Source organism: Dendropsophus ebraccatus, chromosome 12, assembly GCF_027789765.1.
Source record: "Dendropsophus ebraccatus isolate aDenEbr1 chromosome 12, aDenEbr1.pat, whole genome shotgun sequence".
In the NCBI taxonomy this organism is placed as follows: domain Eukaryota; kingdom Metazoa; phylum Chordata; class Amphibia; order Anura; family Hylidae; genus Dendropsophus; species Dendropsophus ebraccatus.
In genome coordinates, this window is record NC_091465.1 from 87,110,026 (window position 1) to 87,131,865 (window position 21,840).

Genomic DNA, 21,840 nt, shown 5'->3' on the forward strand with positions numbered 1-21,840 from the left:
CTGAACACATAAATAGCTCCATACAAACTACAGGTTACTGATAGTGCCAACACATCTACCTGCTTGTGCATATAACTACTATAATACTGCTCCTACATCCAAGAATATAAATACTATAATACTGCCCCCTATATACAGGAATATAACTACTATAATACTGTCCCCTATATACAGGAATATAACTACTATAATACTGTCTTTTATACAGGAATATAACTACTATAATTCTGCTCCTATATACAAGAATGTAACTACCATAATACTGCTCCTATATACAGGAATATAACTACTATAATACTGTCCCCTATATACAATAATATGACTACTATAATACTGCCCCCTATATACAGGAATATAACTACTATAATACTGCCCCCTATATACAGGAATATAACTACTATAATACTGCTCCTATATACAAGAATATAACTGCTATAATACTGTTCCCTATATACAGGAATATAACTACTATAATACTGCTCCTATATACAGGGATATAACTACTATAATACTGCCCCTATATACAGGAATATAACTACAATAATACTGCTCCTATATACAAGAATGTAACTACTATAATACTGCCTCCTATATACAAGAATATAACTACTATAATACTGCCCCCTATATACAGGAATATAACTACTATAATACTGCTCCTATATACAGGAATATAACTACTATAAGGCTGGGTTCACACTACGTATATTTCAGTCAGTATTGTGGTCCTCATATTGCAACCAAAACCAGGAGTGGATTAAAAACACAGAAAGGATCTGTTCACGCAATGGTGAAACTGAGTTGATGGCCGCCATTTAATGGCGTTATTTTAGAACAACGGCTGTTGTATGGAAATAATGGCAGTTATTTACTGTTATATGGCGGCCATCCACTCAATTTCAACATTGTGTGAACAGAGCCTTTCTGTGTTTTTAATCCACTCCTGGTTTTGGTTGCAATATGAGGACCACAATACTGACTGAAATATACGTAGTGTGAACCCAGCTTTATACTGCCTCCTATATACAGGAATATAACTACTATAATACTGCCCCCTATATACAGGAATATAACTACTATAATACTGCTCCTATATACAGGAATATAACTACTATAATACTGCTCCTATATACAGTGATATAACTACTATAATACTGCCCCCTATATACAAGAATATAACTACTATAATACTGCTCCTATATACAGGAATATAACTACTATAATACTGCTCCTATATACAAGAATATAACTACTATAATACTGCTCCTATATACAGGAATATAACTACTATAATACTGCTCCTATATACAGGAATATAACTACTATAATACCGCCCCCTATATACAGGAATATAACTACTATAATACTGCTCCTATATACAGGAATATAACTACTATAATACTGCTCCTATATACAAGAATATAACTACTATAATACTGCTCCTATATACAAGAATATAACTACTATAATACTGCTCCCTATATACAGGAATATAACTACTATAATACTGCTTCTATATACAGGGATATAACTATTATAATACTGCTTCTATATACAGGAATATAACTACTATAATACTGCTCCTATATACTGGGATAAAACTACTATAATACTGCCCCCTATATACAGGAATATAACTACTATAATACTGCTCCTATATACAGGAATATAACTACTATAATACTGCTCCCTATATACAGGAATATAACTACTATAATACTGCTCCTATATACTGGGATAAAACTACTATAATACTGCTCCTATATACAAGAATATAACTACTATAATACCATACCTCCCAACTGTCCCGGATTCCGCGGGACAGTCCCGTTTTCGGGGTGCTGTCCCACGGTCCCGGAACAGCACCCAGTGTCCCACATAGTAGCCAATGCCCCATATAGCGCCCCACATAGTAGCCAATCCCCCATTAGTGTGGCCCGACCAGAAAAACAATAAACCAGTAACTCACCTGTCCGCCGGTCCCAGCAACTCCTCTCCCGGCAGAGCGCGCACTCCCGTCATCCTCCGGGGCGGGCAGCGGAGTACAGAGTCACTGACTGTGCCGGAAGTGACCTGCAGCCTCCATCAGGAATTACTTCCCGTACAGTCAGTGACTCTGTACACCGCTGCCCGCCCCGGAGGATGACGGGAGTGCGCACTCTGCCGGGAGAGGAGCTGCTGGGACCGGCGGACAGGTGAGTTACTGGTTTATTGTTTTTTTGGTCGGGCCACACTAATGGGGGATTGGCTACTATGTGGGGCGCTATATGGGGGGATTGGCTACTATGTGGGGCACTATATGGGGGGATTGGCTACTATGTGGGCACTATATGGGGGCATTGGCTACTATGTGGGGCACTATATGGGGGGATTGGCTACTATGTGGGCACTATATGGGGGCATTGGCTACTATGTGGGGCACTATATGGGGGCATTGGCTACTATGTGGGGCACTATATGGGGGGATTGGCTACTATGTGGGCACTATATGGGGGCATTGGCTACTATGTGGGGCACTATATGGGGGCATTGGCTACTATGTGGGGCACTATATGGGGGGATTGGCTACTATGTGGGGCACTATATGGGGGGATTGGCTACTATGTGGGCACTATATGGGGGCATTGGCTACTATGTGGGGCACTATATGGGGGCATTGGCTACTATGTGGGGCACTATATGGGGGGATTGGCTACTATGTGGGCACTATATGGGGGCATTGGCTACTATGTGGGGCACTATATGGGGGCATTGGCTACTATGTGGGGCACTATATGGGGGCATTGGCTACTATGTGGGGCACTATATGAGGGGATTGGCTACTATGTGGGGCACTATATGGGGGGATTGGCTACTATATGGGGCACTATATGGGGGCATTGGCTACTATGTGGGGCACTATATGGGGACATTGAATACTATGTGGGGCACTATATGGGGGTATTGAATACTATGTGGGGCACTATATGGGGTATTGCATACTATGTGGGGCGCTATATGGGGGAATATGATACTATGTGGGGGCACTAAAATGGGAAATTGGATACTATGTGGGGCACTATATGGGGGACTGGATACTGTATAGGGCACTATTCAGTCAGCAGCATGTGGCGACTGTAGGGGCGTGGCTATGAAGGGTTGCTATGGGGGCATGGCTATGGAGGGTCACTATCGGGGCGTGGCTATGGAGGGTCGCTATGGGGGCGTGGCTATGGGGACCGCGGCGCACATGTCCCTCTTTGCTCTTTGCAAAAGTTGGGAGGTATGTAATACTGCCCCCTATATACAGGAATATAACTACTATAATACTGCTCCTGTATACAGGAATATAACTACTATATTAGTACACCTTTATATATATATATATATATATATATATATATATATAGGTATATAAATACTAGATTGCATTGCCAGCAGATATGCGGCCTGTTAGGTGATGTAGATATAATTATCAGTGAGATTTGTGGCTATAAATGTCTCCTGGGTGTATAAACATGGCGCCCAGCAGGCCTCATAGAAGGCGTAGTTTCTGGTCACGTGCAGCGTGCTGGGTATACGCTACGTCCGTCAGTGCGTGCCCGTTCTTGTGTGGCGCTTGCGCAGTAGAGCCCGGCGCTTGGCCTGATTTCCGGCGGCGGCTGAGCGGAAGATGGAAGAAGATGAGGTCGCGGAGAGCTGGGAGGATGCGGCCGATAGCGGGGTGAGGAGAGGCCGGGCGCGGCTGTGTGGTGCCGGGCAGGACGGGCGGCCTCCGGCAGGGCGCTGTATGGCCGGGTGACATCGGTGCGGTGTGTGGCGGGAGTTTGCGGGCTGAGGCTCGGTCATGGCCTGTGACCGCAGGGACCCGGGGGCTGTGGTGTTACGTCATACCGGGCCTGGGGGGCACAGCCTCGCTTCTGGGGAGCACTCCTGCACCACGTGGTCTGAGGGAGGAGCTTCTGGTTAAAGCCCCCCCCCCTTCTCCTGTCCCAGGACCCCCCTCACCTCCATGTCAGAGCAACAGGCCTGAGACCTCTGACACAGGAGACCCCCAAACTTCTCATCAGGCACCCCCTCCATGTCTATGGAGCCTCTGCAGGGAAATGTGGTGATGCCCCTGTACAGTATTACAGGAGATGAAGCCTCTCAGTATTGGGGTCTGCAGTGTGGTGATGCCCCCCGTACAGTATTACATGAGATGAAGCCTCTCAGTATTGGGGTCTGCAGGGAAATGTGGTGATGCCCCTGTACAGTATTACAGGAGATGAAGCTTCTCAGTATTGGGGTCTGCAGGGAAATGTGGTGATGCCCCTGTACAGTATTACAGGAGATGAAGCTTCTCAGTATTGGGGTCTGCAGGGAAATGTGGTGATGCCCCCATACAGTATTACATGAGATGAAGCTTCTCAGTATTGGGGTCTGCAGTGTGGAGATGCCCCCCATACAGTATTACATGAGATGAAGCTTCTCAGTATTGGGGTCTGCAGTGTGGAGATGCCCCCATACAGTATTACAGAAGATGAAGCTTCTCAGTATTGGGGTCTGCAGTGTGGTGATGCCCCCTGTACAGTATTACAGGAGATGAAGCCTCTCAGTATTGGGGTCTGCAGTGTGGTGATGCCCCCTGTACAGTATTACAGGAGATGAAGCCTCTCAGTATTGGGGTCTGCAGTGTGGTGATGCCCCCTGTACAGTATTACAGGAGATGAAGCCTCTCAGTATTGGGGTCTGCAGTGTGGGGATGCCCCCTGTACAGTATTACAGGAGATGAAGCCTCTCAGTATTGGGGTCTGCAGTGTGGGGATGCCCCCTGTACAGTATTACAGGAGATGAAGCTTCTCAGTATTGGGGTCTGCAGTGTGGTGATGCCCCCTGTACAGTATTACAGGAGATGAAGCCTCTCAGTATTGGGGTCTGCAGTGTGGTGATGCCCCCTGTACAGTATTACAGGAGATGAAGCTTCTCAGTATTGGGGTCTGCAGTGTGGGGATGCCCCCTGTACAGTATTACAGGAGATGAAGCTTCTCAGTATTGGGGTCTGCAGTGTGGGGATGCCCCCCGTACAGTATTACAGGAGATGAAGCCTCTCAGTATTGGGGTCTGCAGTGTGGGGATGCCCCCTGTACAGTATTACAGGAGATGAAGCTTCTCAGTATTGGGGTCTGCAGTGTGGGGATGCCCCCTGTACAGTATTACATGAGATGAAGCTTCTCAGTATTGGGGTCTGCAGTGTGGTGATTGCCTCCGTATAGTATTACATGAGATGAAGCTTCTCAGTATTGGGGTCTGCAGTGTGGTGATGCCCCCTGTACAGTATTACAGGAGATGAAGCTTCTCAGTATTGGGGTCTGCAGTGTGGTGATGCGCCCCGTACAGTATTACATGAGATGAAGCTTCTCTGCTTTCTGTATTGGGGTCTGCAGTGGAGCTCCGGCCCCTCACACACAGCAGTTGCTTCCTCTTAAAGGGGTTGTCCAGCACTTGGACAAAAACAAAAACATGGCCGCTTTCTTCAAGAAACAGGACCAATCTGGTCTCCAGGTCAGGTGGGGTTTTGCAGTTAAGCTCCATTAACTTCAATGGTACTGAGTTACAGAAACTGCACCCAACCTGGAGTCTCTGGAAGAAGAAAGCGGCCATGTTTATCTAACACTGGATAACCCCTTTGGCTTCTGGTGCACAGCTATAGTGTTGGTCAGGGTGTACGGCTATAGTGGTGGTGGATGGGGCTGTTGGTCGGTGTGCGGCTATAGTGGTGGATGGGGCTGTTGGTCGGTGTACGGCTATAGTGGTGGAAGGGGCTGTTGGTCAGGGTGTGCGGCTATAGTGGTGGATGGGGCTGTTGGTCAGGGTGTGCGGCTATAGTGGTGGATGGGGCTGTTGGTCAGGGTGTGCGGCTATAGCGGTGGATGCGGGTGTTGGTCAGGGTGTGCGGCTATAGAGGTGGATCCGGGTGTTGGTCAGGGTGTGCGGCTATAGTGGTGGATGGGGCTGTTGGTCAGGGTGTACGGCTATAGTGGTGGAAGGGGCTGTTGGTCAGGGTGTGCGGCTATAGCGGTGGATGCGGGTGTTGGTCAGGGTGTGCGGCTATAGTGGTGGATGGGGCTGTTGGTCAGGGTGTGCGGCTATAGCGGTGGATGCGGGTGTTGGTCAGGGTGTGCAGCTATAGCGGTGGATGGGGCTGTTGGTCAGGGTGTACGGCTATAGCGGTGGATGCGGGTGTTGGTCAGGGTGTGCGGCTATAGCGGTGGATGCGGGTGTTGGTCAGGGTGTGCGGCTATAGTGGTGGATGGGGCTGTTGGTCAGGGTGTGCGGCTATAGCGGTGGATACGGGTGTTGGTCAGGGTGTGCGGCTATAGCGGTGGATGCGGGTGTTGGTCAGGGTGTGCGGCTATAGTGGTGGATGGGGCTGTTGGTCGGTGTACGGCTATAGCGGTGGATGTGGCTGTTGGTCAGGGTGTGCGGCTATAGCGGTGGATGCGGGTGTTGGTCAGGGTGTGCGGCTATAGCGGTGGATGGGGCTGTTGGTCAGGGTGTGCGGCTATAGTGGTGGATGCGGGTGTTGGTCAGGGTGTGCGGCTATAGAGGTGGATGCGGGTGTTGGTCAGTGTACGGCTATAGCGGTGGATGGGGCTGTTGGTCAGGGTGTGCGGCTATAGCGGTGGATGCGGGTGTTGGTCAGGGTGTGCGGCTATAGCGGTGGATGCGGGTGTTGGTCAGGGTGTGCGGCTATAGCGGTGGATGCGGGTGTTGGTCAGGGTGTGCGGCTATAGTGGTGGATGCGGGTGTTGGTCAGGGTGTGCGGCTATAGTGGTGGATGGGGCTGTTGGTCAGGGTGTGCGGCTATAGCGGTGGATGCGGGTGTTGGTCAGGGTGTGCGGCCGTTGCTGCTTTTAGTGTACATCTGCCTATAAATAGTGTAATTCCCCGGTAGTCCGGCCTCCGGCCGCGGTTATTAATACCTCTACGTATAGAACACTGTACTTGGCAAATACTGAACTCCTGATCTGCAGCCAAGTTATGTGATCTGACACCCAACTCCTCTGCATACCTCGGCCCCTCTGACAACACTTCAGGGCTTCTTTATATGATGGACTATGCAGATGTGTAATGATGCTACACCTGATCGTGTCTCCCACTGGTGCAGCTTTGTGCCATCATTGCTTTCTGTTATCAGCCATATAAAGGCCCCCATACGCCTTCTACTTTTGTTTGCCATACCCGTTGCTTGCGACTGGATTGGAAGCTTGGTATAGGGTGTGTAGGATTTTCCCCACCGGACCCCTTGATAATCACTGCTAGACCTTTGTTTAGGGAGATATAAGCCACAGCCAGGGCGCTCTCGCTGCATCTTACCACTCCCCCCTCGGCCGAGCATTCCTATGTATGAGGAGGACAGGAGAGTACTGACAGCTGAACAATCATTCAGCAGCTAGTTAGTGAAGGTGTATGGGAGCTTTAGGCTATACAGGGAGAGTGTAGTGTACAATAGAGCATCGGCGAAATGTACAGAATCCTCCGAGCCATCATGCTGCCCTCTGTGGGGATTTATGGCCCTGCTATAAAGCTGCTGTTGTCTCTGGAGCGCCGGCCCCTACTTGTCTGCTCACTGCACTTTATTTTCTTATTGTAGGAAATAGATCGACGGTTAGAGAAGAAGCTGCGGATAACACAGAGGGAAAGGTAGGGTAACATCCTGTATTATACTTCAGAGCTGCGCTTACTATTCTGCTGGTGGGGTCACTGTGTAGGTACATTACTGATCCTGAGTTACAACCTGTATTATAGGGCTGGGCGGTATACCGTGAAAATACCGATACTGTCACTAGCGTCTGTTAACCGACCTCAACTTTGCCAGGACGGTATCTGGGGTATTTACACTATCTTCCTGTCTGAGCCCTGAGCTGCACAGGTGGAAGGACGTCTCATATGTGCTGTGTTTGCAGGGACGCCCAGACAGCACATAGGAGACTGGCACTTTGTGTCTGAACGCCCCTGCCACCCCCAAACCCCTGTCCGGTGTGTCAGAGCGGCCTGGCACAGTAAAACTGCCACCCGCCCGTCCCGGCGCCCCCCCCCCCCCCCGCCCCACCTGCCTCTCCCGGCGGGTCCCTAACCTGCCCGATGTGTCAAAGCGTCACAACAGTCACTGCCGGCACCCATGTCACGGCAGTCACTAAAACAGTCAGCAACCCATGTGAAAAACAGTCATTTTTCTGACCACAACCCTGGTCTTTTCTCAAACCAAAAAAAAACCACGGTTGTGGTCAGAAACATGGCTGTTTTTCACATGGATTGTGAAAAAAATCTACATGTTTTTTCTTTCAATTGGAGTGCTGCTACTTTTTGGACAAACAGAGAGAGGAGATAGATGGATAGTAAGTTGGAGAGGAGATTGAGTTACTGTCCTATTTTTAACTTTATTGAAACAAAATATCCCCAGTTTGGCATGGCCAAGTGGGTGTGGCATGTAAAAAGGGGTGTGGCTTACAAAGGGGTGTGTCATAATTATCGTTACCGCAGCTACATATGCGATAAACCGCGATATTGATTTAGGCCAATATCGCCCAGCCCTACTGTATTATACTCCAGAGCTGCACTCACTATTCTGCTGGTGAGGTCACTGTGTAGGTACATTACTGATCCTGAGTCACATCCTGTATTATACTCCAGAGCAGCACTCACTATTCTGCTGGTGTGGTCACTGTGTACATACATTACTGATCCTGAGTAACATCCTGTATTATACTCCAGAGCAGCACTCACTATTCTGCTGGTGAGGTCACTGTGTACATTCGATATAGAATAAGTAATGTGCCTCTGTCAGCAGAAGAGTGAATGCAGCTCTGGAGTATGTGATGCGACTCGGTAAGTTACAGTTTCTATTTTGTCTTCAGGAAATCAAAGTCTCCACCTAAGACGCCCATAGTTATTCAAGACGACTCCCTCCCGGCGGGGCCCCCCCCTCAAATCAGGATCCTGAAAAGGCCAACAAGTAACGGATTGTCAAGTAACCCCCATGCCAGTAGTCGGCCGACCGTGCCGGTGAAGTCTCTGGCGCAGAGGGAGGCTGAATACGCGGAGGCCAGGAAACGTATCCTCGGCAGCGCTAGTCCGGAGGAGGAACCAGAGAAGCCAATTGTAGACAGGTGAGTCATGCCAAGCAGCTAGGGCTGCAGCAGACTGTGCATTGTGTGCGGAGGACCTGGCGTGTCACACTGCCGCCCACCAGCTGCTGCAAAACTCCTCCCATCATGCCTGGACAGCTACAGCTTTAGGGGTTTTGCAACAGCTAGAGGGCCATGAGTTTGGAGGTTAGGAGGCCTCCTTATGGCTGCCCATGTCGATGTTCCTGAGGGGGGTTAGGAGGCCTCCTTATGGCTGCCCATGTCGATGTTCCTGAGGGGGGTTAGGAGGCCTCCTTATGGCTGCCCATGTCGATGTTCCTGAGGGGGGTTAGGAGGCCTCCTTATGGCTGCCCATGTCGATGTTCCTGAGGGGGGTTAGGAGGCCTCCTTATGGCTGCCTATGTCGATGTTCCTGAGGGGGGTTAGGAGGCCTCCTTATGGCTGCCCATGTCGATGTTCCTTAGGGAGGTTAGGAGGCCTCCTTACGGCTGCCCATGTCGATGTTCCTGAGGGGGGTTAGGAGGCCTCCTTATGGCTGCCCATGTCGATGTTCCTGAGGGGGGTTAGGAGGCCTCCTTATGGCTGCCCATGTCGATGTTCCTGAGGGGTTGTCATGGTGCTTGCTCCTACTCTACCTGCCATGTGTTTAGCCCCTGGGTGTCATGGCCGCTCCACCCTGAGATGGATGACTTCTTATTGGCAGTGTGTGATACATCCCTTCTTATCTTGGTACTGATAGCCCGTTCTTTTTCTGTTGTCTTGCAGACCTGCTCGAATCAACCAGTTGGAGGACGGCAGACCATCTAATAACGTTATCCGGCAGCCGCTGGGTCCTGACGGTTCACAGGGTTTTAAACAGCGCAGATAGATCTACCTGGAGTATAACGCCATGGGCTGCACCGGCCTGTCACACCAATGGACACGAGCAGAGGAAGTCTCCTCATTTACTTGCACTTTGATGACCTTTTGCTCCGCCCACTGTGACCTTAAACCCCGTGCACTGTGACCCCCTTCCGCCACCCCTGTAGCTCCGACCACTGTGATTGGCGCATTGCCACATGCTGCCCCAGGTCTTATCACAAGGGAGAGCATGTGCATGTGTAATGGATGGGTGGGGAGGGAGCAGGCAGAGTTGGGGGCGCTCTGTGCCTGCTACTGCCACTTCTATGGAAGTTACCGCCAGCAATAACGTTATCTGTCAGTCCCGTCTTTAGGGGGCGGCGGGTCTCATGTCCCCCCTTCTCATGAGTTTGAGTGCATGTCTGCCTCCTCTGGCTGCAGAGGACGTTCTCCTGGAGGATCGGTTCCCCTCCTCTTCCTCTCTTCGGGTGTAGTGTGCATGAGCGAGTTTTAATTGTTTCACAAAGAGATTATTTTACCAGAGAAAGTGAGTTTCTAGTATCATAGAGCCCGGCGCAGCAGCCGCCATCGCTGTCTGTTCTGTGAGGACGGTGGAAGGTCAGGGCTCAGGACAGAGGGTAATAATGCCTGTGCTGTCCCTAGGGCAAGGAGAAGAGCAGATGTTTGTGTTGTGGATGGGCCTGCTGCCGCTCCTCTCCATAGTGAGGTGGTATACCAGTCTGTATAATACGGGTGCAGCCATTATGTCAGGTTTTGTGCAGGTGATCATGTATGATGGGGGTGGAGGTGTCTGGGGTTAGGTGGCGCTCTCAACCAGGCAAAGCTTATAGACTCCAGTAAAGTGTGTGTTATCCTGAACATCACATGACTGCGCCGCCTGCTCCTCCAACCCTCTCAGCCTCCATGTTGTCTGGAGGACTCTGAATGTTCTGTGTGGAGGGATGAAATCTTCTTCCGGACGGCGGCACCGAGCGCGCTGCGTTCTCTCGCTGATCTTTCTACGTTTTAGGGGCGTTTGTTCTTTTTTGTAATCATTGGTTTATGTGTAATTTTCCCCTGAACGGCGGAGTGACGCTCCGGGTACCTGCGATGCCAACTTGTCCCGCCGGCTGCTGAGCACGGAAAAGAAGGGGGAGTCCAGAGACTAAGGTGCCTTATATAAGAGGAAGCTACTGACACATTCCCCTTCAACCTCACAAGGATCTTACCTTAAAATGGACCCGTCACCCGCCCCAACGCCAGCCCTGGGTAAACGTGCAGGATGGGACGTCCTCCACAGCCGCCCCACACGGGACGGGTCCATTTTTATTCCTATCGTTTTTTCTAGAAGTCTCCTGATCTGTGAATGTTTTAGTAGCTCTTTTATATAAGTCAGAGATTTGTAATAATGAATTCCGCTTCAGGAACGTTGTCGGCCTTAACCCAATAAACGAGAATGTAAAATGACTTGTCTTGTCATCTGCGTCTACAGTAACTGCTTCAGGTTCCTCACTAACATCAGGTCTTGTCCTCCAGTCACATCCAAAGCTGCATTCTACTGCTCCCCCATGTGGAGCGCCCCAGCTGTGGGGGGAGGTTGGGGGCCCGTGTGGAGTGCCCCCAGCTCTGGGGCGCTGGGCTTACTACATAGAGGTGGAGCAGAAGAATGTAAAGGCAGAATTGTGGCTGCTGCTCTGGATGTGACTGGAGTATGAGATCAGTCAGGATCCAGCAGATTCTCTGATATGTTGTGGCTGCAGGCTATGTACCAGTATCTGATCATTGTAGGGGGTGCTGACGTGATCCTGCCTGTAGTCGCGGTGGTCTGGGCGGCTCCTGCCATAAATATTCTCAGTGTTAGCGTCAGCGTCCGCCCTCCTGCGGGGTGGGGGAGCTGTTAGTCTGATCTCGCCGTTCCCGTGTTTCTGGAGGACAGTGCCGCCCCCTGGGTGGTGGTCATGTTTACAGAAGCCGGCAGATTATTTTCCCTGTTCTTTCTAATAAATGAGTGTTGTATGATTTACAAGAACGCACATCTTCTGGCCTCCATCTGTTGTGTTGGTTTCTTACTGATCGGGGAAGGGCTTTCTGGGAGCCCAGTGCCTAAGCCAGCTTTTTCCAACCTATGGCTCTTATGCTGCTGTATAACTACAACCTCCATCATGTCCTGGCAGATAAAGATTCAGGCAGTCTGGGAGATGTCGTTCTACAACAGCTGGTGAGCCACAGGTTGGGGGGGGGGGGTAGGGCTGTGTGGCTTTTTTTTTTTGTGTCGCCCCCAGTTGCAGTACAGGAACACTTTCTCCCTCAGACAGCTGACACTACCAGTATCTGCCATTTTATTGCACAACATCAGCCCCTTCTCTGACAAGGAGAAAGGTATCGGCGTGTGTGTCCTCCAGCATTCAGCATATTGGGGGGAGGAGGATAGGGGCTGAGCATGTGTGTCCTCTAGCATTCAGCATATTGGGAGGAGGAGGACATGGACTGAGCATGTGTGTCCTTTAGCATATTGGGAGGAGGACAAGGGCTGAGCATGTGTGTCCTCTAGCATTCAGCATATTGGGAGGAGGACATGGACTGAGCATGTGTGTCCTTCAGCATATTGGGAGGAGGACAGAGACTGAGCATGTGTGTCCTTCAGCATATTTTGAGGAGGACGACAAGGGCTGAGCATGTGTCCTCTAGCATTCAGCATATTGGGGGGAGGAGGACGGACTGAGCATGTGTGTCTTCCGGCATTCAGCATATTGGGGGGAGGAGGATAGGGGCTGAGCATGTGTGTCCTCTAGCATTCAGCATATTGGGAGGAGGAGGACATGGACTGAGCATGTGTGTCCTTTAGCATATTGGGAGGAGGACAAGGGCTGAGCATGTGTGTCCTCTAGCATTCAGCATATTGGGAGGAGGACATGGACTGAGCATGTGTGTCCTTCAGCATATTGGGAGGAGGACAGAGACTGAGCATGTGTGTCCTTGAGCATATTTTGAGGAGGACGACAAGGGCTGAGCATGTGTCCTCTAGCATTCAGCATATTGGGGGGAGGAGGACGGACTGAGCATGTGTGTCTTCCGGCATTCAGCATATTGGGAGGAGGAGGACAGGGGCTGAGCATGTGTCCTTTAGCATATTGGGAGGAAGAGGACAAGGGCTAAGCATGTGTGTCCTCTAGCATTTAGCATATTGGGAGGAGGACAGAGACTGAGCATGTGTGTCCTTCAGCATATGTTGAGGACGACGACAAGGGCTGAGCATGTGTCCTCTAGCATTCAGCATATTGGGAGGAGGAGGACAGGGGCTGAGCATGTGTGTCCTCTAGCATTTAGCATATTGGGAGGAGGACGACTGGGGCTGAGCATGTGTGTCCTCTAGCATTTAGCATATTGGGAGGAGGACTGGCTGAGCATGTGTGTCCTCTAGCATTCAGCATATTGGGGGGAGGAGGACAGGGGCTGAGCATGTGTGTCCTTCAGCATATTGGGGGGAGGAGGACAGGGGCTGAGCATGTGTGTCCTTCAGCATATTGGGAGGAGGACGACAGGGACTGAGCATGTGTGTCCTCCAGCATTCAGCATATTGGGAGGAGGAGGACGGGCTGAGCATGTGTGTCCTTCAACATATTGGGAGGAGGTGGTCAGGGACTGAGCATGTGTGTCCTCCAGTACTTTGTTTATGGACCTGCACATTGTTATACACTGCTCATCAGCTTCCACCATACTAATGTAAAAACAGGTCAGAGGGAATCTTCAGCTGCAATTCAGATTCCAAATGCTTGTCCGATCTATAGCTATTAGGTCAAGGAGATAGACATTACCTTACAAATATCCGTCTGTACTTCTCAAGTGCAAAGTGTAAAAGAGAGGTTTCCAGGCCCTGGAAGTGCTGAGGGCTGTAAAGTCTCCTCATTCTCCCTCCCATCCATATAATTGCTTGACTGACAGTCAAACAGGGTATGGCTTCCAGCTGTCAATCAAGTTGGAACTGGGGACGGGAGCAAGGAGACGCTTTGGAGCTTCTCACTCACTTTACATGAATAAAAGCATTTTCCTATGATCTGGAAGCACAGACAGATATGACAGGCATCATGTGTGTCTCCTGACCTAAGTGTCAGCAGCCTGGAGCCTGAGTTATTTCTGGCAGATTCACTTAAAATTAAAGAAAAAAAGGGGGGGGCAGGAGGGATGTCAACTTGGTGCTTTAAATCATAGAATGATGGGAGAGCCCCTTAAAATAACTTGGGTTTCTGCCAAGATCAGTAAAATTGCTGCTGATTGGGGTCCGGAAGCACTTTGGGGGGGGGGGGGGGGGGGGGGGGTTGTGCGGCCATGATAGGTGATAAGGCCAGTGATGACCTATGGCCCACTGGATGATGGATGAATGGACAGTGATGTGTCTGCATTAAACATCTTTCTAGGACTGTTAAGAAATGACTTTTTTAATTGGAGAAGTGACCCTCCAGCTGTTGCAAACTACAACTCCCAGCATGCTCTGACAACCTTAAAGGAAACCTGCCCCCAAGACAATACTATCTATCGGCATCATATAATAGAGCAGGAAGAGCTGAGCAGAATGATTGATATATAACTTTGTGGGAAAAGATTCAGTATAACTTGAGTGCAATCCCTGATCATCCTGTGATAAGGAGTCCAGTGGGCGGAGTCACTCAATGGACTCGACGACTCAGCATTGGAACATCAGAGATTTCAATGAATAAATTACCCTAAATAAGTTGCACTGAATCTTTTCCCACAATGATATATCTATCACTCGTCTCGGCTCCTTCTGCTCTATAACATGATGGTGATCACTTAGGAAGCGTTTTCATGGTGACAGGTTCCCTATAAATTATCTTCACATTCCCAGCATATGTGTGTGAATGGCTGGGCAGGATAATGTGGCTCCTTCTCTCTGATGGCCATCACACAGCTCGGGGGCAGCAGCCTATCACACACTCTGCCCCTGACAAACTCTCCAAGTCCAAGTGAGCTACATGACTTGGTCTCTCCAGGAATTGGATCTGGTTCTTTATAAGAATGAAGGTGGGTAAAGACCCTTGAACCTTTTGTCCACCAGGATTTAGCTCTAGATCCCCGTAACCTAATGGACCTGGTCATCCGTACTAGAGTCCATAGGTTGTATGTTTGCTGCTATTCTCCTGAGTCTGTACGTATGTCACCTATCTGCCATCTCATTGCCTGAACGCATGTAATGTTGGGGCATGGATCTGCATTGCTCAGTGTTCCCCGTCTCCTGTCTTGTGTGTCTATATTTATGTATATCCTGCTGTTTTATCACACTAGTTGGGAAGGGGTGACTGAAAATAATCTAAAATGTCTTAGGGTACTATAACACGGAGCGATAATCGCCTGTAACCGGCCGATTATTGCTCCGTGTAATAAACTCAATCGGCTGATCGTTGATACAGGTTCTGACCTATAATTGTTGGCCACCGACCGCGCATTGCAATGTGTAATAGCGGTGTGCAGCTGACGATATGGATAGGCAACATATACAGTTTAGCAAGGGCTGCAAGGACATCTGTAACAATGTCAATGCAGCCCTTGTTAAACGATTATTGGGCCGTGTAATAGGCCCAGTAAACAAGCGCCGATCTAGCAGATCGTCGCTCGTTTAGTTATCATCAGGCCATGTAATAAGACCCTTAGTGAGACTCCTGGAGGGGAGGTGCCCATATTTATGCCTAGGAGTGTAGAGAATAGATTGCTGTTCCATGTGAGCGGGTCCAGGAGAGGATGAGCTTGGTGTGTAAGAGAGGATACAGGAGAGGATGAGCCCTGTGTGTGTGAGGGGATCCAGGAGAGGATGAGCCTGGTGTGTAAGAGGGGATCCAGGAGAGGATGAGCCCGGTGTGTGAGAGGATCCTGGAGAGGGTGAGCCCGGTGTGTGTGAGGGGATCCAGGAGAGGATGAGCCCGGTGTGTGTGTGAGGGGATCCAGGAGAGGATGAGCCCGGTGTGTGTGAGGGGATCCAGGAGAGGGTGAGCCCGGTGTGTGTGAGAGGGGATCCAGGAGAGGGTGAGCCCGGTGTGTGTGAGAGGGGATCCAGGAGAGGGTGAGCCCGGTGTGTGTGAGAGGGGATCCAGGAGAGGGTGAGCCCGGTGTGTGTGAGAGGGGATCCAGGAGAGGGTGAGCCCGGTGTGTGTGAGAGGGGATCCAGGAGAGGGTGAGCCCGGTGTGTGTGAGAGGGGATCCAGGAGAGGGTGAGCCCGGTGTGTGTGAGAGGGGATCCAGGAGAGGGTGAGCCCGGTGTGTGTGAGAGGGGATCCAGGAGAGGGTGAGCCCGGTGTGTGTGAGAGGGGATCCAGGAGAGGGTGAGCCCGGTGTGTGTGAGAGGGGATCCAGGAGAGGGTGAGCCCGGTGTGTGTGAGAGGGGATCCAGGAGAGGGTGAGCCCGGTGTGTGTGAGAGGGGATCCAGGAGAGGGTGAGCCCGGTGTGTGTGAGAGGGGATCCAGGAGAGGGTGAGCCCGGTGTGTGTGAGAGGGGATCCAGGAGAGGGTGAGCCCGGTGTGTGTGAGAGGGGATCCAGGAGAGGGTGAGCCCGGTGTGTGTGAGAGGGGATCCAGGAGAGGGTGAGCCCGGTGTGTGTGAGAGGGGATCCAGGAGAGGGTGAGCCCGGTGTGTGTGAGAGGGGATCCAGGAGAGGGTGAGCCCGGTGTGTGTGAGAGGGGATCCAGGAGAGGGTGAGCCCGGTGTGTGTGAGAGGGGATCCAGGAGAGGGTGAGCCCGGTGTGTGTGAGAGGGGATCCAGGAGAGGGTGAGCCCGGTGTGTGTGAGAGGGGATCCAGGAGAGGGTGAGCCCGGTGTGTGTGAGAGGGGATCCAGGAGAGGGTGAGCCCGGTGTGTGTGAGAGGGGATCCAGGAGAGGGTGAGCCCGGTGTGTGTGAGAGGGGATCCAGGAGAGGGTGAGCCCGGTGTGTGTGAGAGGGGATCCAGGAGAGGGTGAGCCCGGTGTGTGTGAGAGGGGATCCAGGAGAGGGTGAGCCCGGTGTGTGTGAGAGGGGATCCAGGAGAGGGTGAGCCCGGTGTGTGTGAGAGGGGATCCAGGAGAGGGTGAGCCCGGTGTGTGTGAGAGGGGATCCAGGAGAGGGTGAGCCCGGTGTGTGTGAGGGGATCCAGGAGAGGGTGAGCCCGGTGTGTGTGAGAGGGGATCCAGGAGAGGGTGAGCCCGGTGTGTGTGAGAGGGGATCCAGGAGAGGGTGAGCCCGGTGTGTGTGAGAGGGGATCCAGGAGAGGGTGAGCCCGGTGTGTGTGAGAGGGGATCCAGGAGAGGGTGAGCCCGGTGTGTGTGAGAGGGGATCCAGGAGAGGGTGAGCCCGGTGTGTGTGAGGGGATCCAGGAGAGGGTGAGCCCGGTGTGTGTGTGAGGGGATCCAGGAGAGGGTGAGCCCGGTGTGTGTGAGAGGGGATCCAGGAGAGGGTGAGCCCGGTGTGTGTGAGAGGGGATCCAGGAGAGGGTGAGCCCGGTGTGTGTGAGAGGGGATCCAGGAGAGGGTGAGCCCGGTGTGTGTGAGGGGATCCAGGAGAGGGTGAGCCCGGTGTGCGTGAGGGGATCCAGGAGAGGGTGAGCCCGGTGTGCGTGAGGGGATCCAGGAGAGGGTGAGCCCGGTGTGTGTGTGAGGGGATCCAGGAGAGGGTGAGCCCGGTGTGTGTGTGAGGGGATCCAGGAGAGGATGAGCCCGGTGTGTGTGAGAGGGGATCCAGGAGAGGATGAGCCCGGTGTGTGTGAGAGGGGATCCAGGAGAGGGTGAGCCCGGTGTGTGTGAGGGGATCCAGGAGAGGGTGAGCCCGGTGTGTGTGAGGGGATCCAGGAGAGGATGAGCCCGGTGTGTGTGAGGGGATCCAGGAGAGGATGAGCCCGGTGTGTGTGTGAGGGGATCCAGGAGAGGATGAGCCCGGTGTGTGTGAGGGGATCCAGGAGAGGGTGAGCCTAGACTGTGTGGGGAGAAGACCCCAGGAGACCGGGGCAGCTGAGGGCAGGAGAATCTTGCATAGAGGGGAGTGAGATTCTTTCTCTCTCCTGTCAGACGACAGCCGGGCTCCAGTCACTGATCTCCATTCTTTGGTTATTTCAGGATACATTTATCCACAGGTTACAGAGTTACTGACAGATTTTGGGAGGGTTTGACTGCAGGGACCCCTGTCATTCTGAGTCTTTGTTTTGCACATACAGACCCCGTCTCCATTTATTATTAATGTAGCTGTCAGAGAGAGAGACCATCCTTTTCCCCATGTGATCTAGCACCGGTCCGTTCTCATTCTTTCCGATTTAAAGTTTACCTGTCCTCATAACTTTCAAAATCTTAATCAACAGCAGATATAAATGAAGTTTGTAATTTACATTCATTGTTGTTTTTTTTTTTTTCTTTAGTTATCATGGAAAACATGGCACAGTTTTCTTACTTTTTTTTTTTTTTTTTCTCCTCAAAAAGTCAGAAAACAGAAGGTCCTATGTTTCCCAGGTCATCTGAGCACTTACAGAGAAGCTAGTCATGTTATTGACTGACACATTGAGCCGTCACTCTCTGTACTGGCCGGAATTCCTGTGTTTAGTCTTGTCAGGAGATTGGACCTGGATATAGTAAGTATAGCTGTTATATAGCTGCCTTCAGGAGACTGGACCTGGATATAGTAAGTATAGCTGTTATATAGCTGCCTCCAGGAGACTGGACCTGGATACAGTAAGTACAGCTGTTATATAGCTGCCTCCAGGAGACTGGACCTGGATACAGTAAGTATAGCTGTTATATAGCTGCCCTCAGGAGACTGGACCTGGATACAGTAAGTATAGCTGTTATATAGCTGCCCTCAGGAGACTGGACCTGGATACAGTAAGTATAGCTGTTATATAGCTGCCTCCAGGAGACTGGACCTGGATACAGTAAGTACAGCTGTTATATAGCTGCCTCCAGGAGACTGGACCTGGATACAGTAAGTATAGCTGTTATATAGCTGCCCTCAGGAGACTGGACCTGGATACAGTAAGTATAGCTGCCTTCAGGAGACTGGACCTGGATACAGTAAGTATAGCTGTTATATAGCAGCCTCCAGGAGACTGGACCTGGATACAGTAAGTACAGCTGTTATATAGCTGCCTTCAGGAGACTGGACCTGGATACAGTAAATATAGCTGTTATATAGCTGCCTTCAGGAGACTGGACCTGGATACAGTAAGTATAGCTGTTATATAGCTGCCTTCAGGAGACTGGACCTTGATACAGTAAGTATAGCTGTTATATAGCCGCCTTCAGGAGACTGGACCTGGATACAGGAAGTATAGCTGTTATATAGCAGCCTTCAGGAGACTGGACCTGGATACAGTAAGTATAGCTGTTATATAGCTGCCTTCAGGAGACTGGACCTGGATACAGTAAGTATAGCTGTTATATAGCTGCCTTCAGGAGATTGGACCTGGATACAGTAAGTATAGCTGTTATATAGCTGCCTTCAGGAGACTGGACCCGGATACAGTAAGTATAGCTGCCTTCAGGAGACTGGACCTGGATACAGTAAGTATAGCCGTTATATAGCTGCCTTCAGGAGACTGGACCTGGATACAGTAAGTATAGCTATTATATAGCTGCCTTCAGGAGACTGGACCTGGATACAGTAAGTATAGCTGTTATATAGCTGCCTTCAGGAGACTGGACCTGGATATAGTAAGTATAGTGGTTATATAGCTGCCTTCAGGAGACTGGACCTGGATCCAGTAAGTATAGCTGCCTTCAGGAGACTGGACCTGGATACAATAAGTATAGCTGTTGTATAGCTGCCTCCAGGAGACTGGACCTGGATCCAGTAAGTATAGCTGCCTCCAGGAGACTGGACCTGGATCCAGTAAGTATAGCTGCCTCCAGGAGACTGGACCTGGATCCAGTAAGTATAGCTGCCTCCAGGAGACTGGACCTGGATCCAGTAAGTATAGCAAGTTTTTTTTTTTTAATCGAATTTACAATATTAAAAATCCAATCTATTCTAAAATTCTGGGCAAAGTAATCAAATTAATTTGATTAATCGCACAGCTCTACCCTATAGTAATAGGAGCATTTCATCTTCCCCTTGGAGGGTTCTTTTCTGTCTCGTCCTAATGTTTTTGTGTATGTCTTTACACTTATCTGTATTATAGCAATTTAAAAATGTTTACAATAGAGGTCCTCTACCCCACCCCTCCTCCTTCCCTGCTTTCCTCCCTTCCCTCTTCCCCTGTAAAAATGATTAGCTTTCTAGAAAAACCCTTTAATTTACCAGCATAAACTTCTGCACCAAGATTACTGGAAAGAGCCGAGTACTGTCAAGCACCGACAAATGACATACAGGACTGGGTGGTAGCATTCTGGAAAGGGACCTTATTTTCCATAACCAGCTAAATACACAACCAACCAGGAGCAGCCTGGCATTACCAGGATGGAAGGATCCATTTTAGGGATAGTCCGAACTGAGTTTGGTTCGGGTTGTATGAACCCGAACGCTCGGCATCAGATTACCGCTGCTCCGTGCAGCGGGTGGATACAGCGGGAGGACTGCCTGGAAAACTGGGTTACAGCCTATGGCTGTATCCCAGTTTTCCAGGCGGTCCTCCCGCTGTATCCACCCTCTCCACGGAGAGGGCAGACAGCGGAAGTCATTGCCGAGAGTTCGGGTTCGTACGAACCCGAACCGAACTCGGTTCGTACCATCCCTAATCCATTTACATAGGTACATCAAAAATCTCTCACCCTTTCTGCTTCTACCCAAGAAACCCATATTAGTCAACAGCCTCCCAGCCATTCAATGTGTAATGGTGGCACCGTGCCGCTGCTGAAGTTGATGGGAACTGGGCTTCAGTAACTCAGTGCCTTCATAACACGGTGAAAAGCCTGGGGCAGGTGAATCAAACAGCAGCCCTCCAGGCACTATTGGAGGTAGCCAAGCACTGTACTGATGTATACTAACAGTCTGTGGGACTACTGGAGGTGGCCAAGCACTGTACTGATGTATACCACCAGTCTGTGGGACTACTGGAGGTAGCCAAGCACTGTACTGTTGTATACTACCAGTCTGTGGGACTACTGGAGGTGGCCAAGCACTGTACTGATGTATACTACCAGTCTGTGGGACTACTGGAGGTGGCCAAGCACTGTACTGATGTATACTACCAGTCTGTGGGACTACTGGAGGTGGCCAAGCACTGTACTGATTTATACCACTAGTCTGTGGGACTACTGGAGGTGGCCAAGCACTGTACTGATGTATACTACCAGTCTGTGGGACTACTGGAGGTGGCCAAGCACTGTACTGATGTATACTACCAGTCTGTGGGACTACTGGAGGTGGCCAAGCACTGTACTGTTGTATACTACCAGTCTGTGGGACTACTGGAGGTGGCCAAGCACTGTACTGTTGTATACTACCAGTCTGTGGGACTACTGGAGGTGGCCAAGCACTGTACTGTTGTATACTACCAGTCTGTGGGACTACTGGAGGTGGCCAAGCACTGTACTGTTGTATACTACCAGTCTGTGGGACTACTGGAGGTGGCCAAACACTGTACTGTTGTATACTACCAGTCTGTGGGACTATTAGAGGTATCTAAGGGCTGCATTCTATCCTGTAGACTGTGAATGAATTGGCAGTGTGCATGCTCATCCACTTAAATGGGCAACATTTGCTCGTTTTAACAATTGTTGGCCGGGCCCTGTGATTTTACCACCACCACCAATGTAGTTATCACCTAAATACCACTTTAAATTCACATACTTGTAGCTGAAATGGGAATTAATGGGAACCAATCAGCACGATTGTGCTAATAAGGTACCATGCAGCACAGTATAGATCTAGATTACTGGAAAGCGCCGAGTACTGTCAAGCCCAGACAAATGACATACAGGACTGG

At 50.5% G+C, this 21,840-nt stretch overlaps 1 protein-coding gene across 1 annotated transcript; it reads left to right on the top strand.

The window, feature by feature from the left end:
- The first annotated feature begins 3,595 nt into the window (after positions 1–3,595).
- Positions 3,596–11,979, top strand: SZRD1 (SUZ RNA binding domain containing 1). Its single transcript, XM_069946449.1, has 4 exons — positions 3,596–3,703; positions 7,616–7,665; positions 8,880–9,131; positions 9,876–11,979. The coding sequence occupies exons 1-4, from the start codon at positions 3,653–3,655 to the stop codon at positions 9,976–9,978; spliced, it is 456 nt and encodes a 151-aa protein (XP_069802550.1). The 5' UTR covers positions 3,596–3,652; the 3' UTR covers positions 9,979–11,979.
- The last annotated feature ends 9,861 nt before the right edge of the window (positions 11,980–21,840 follow it).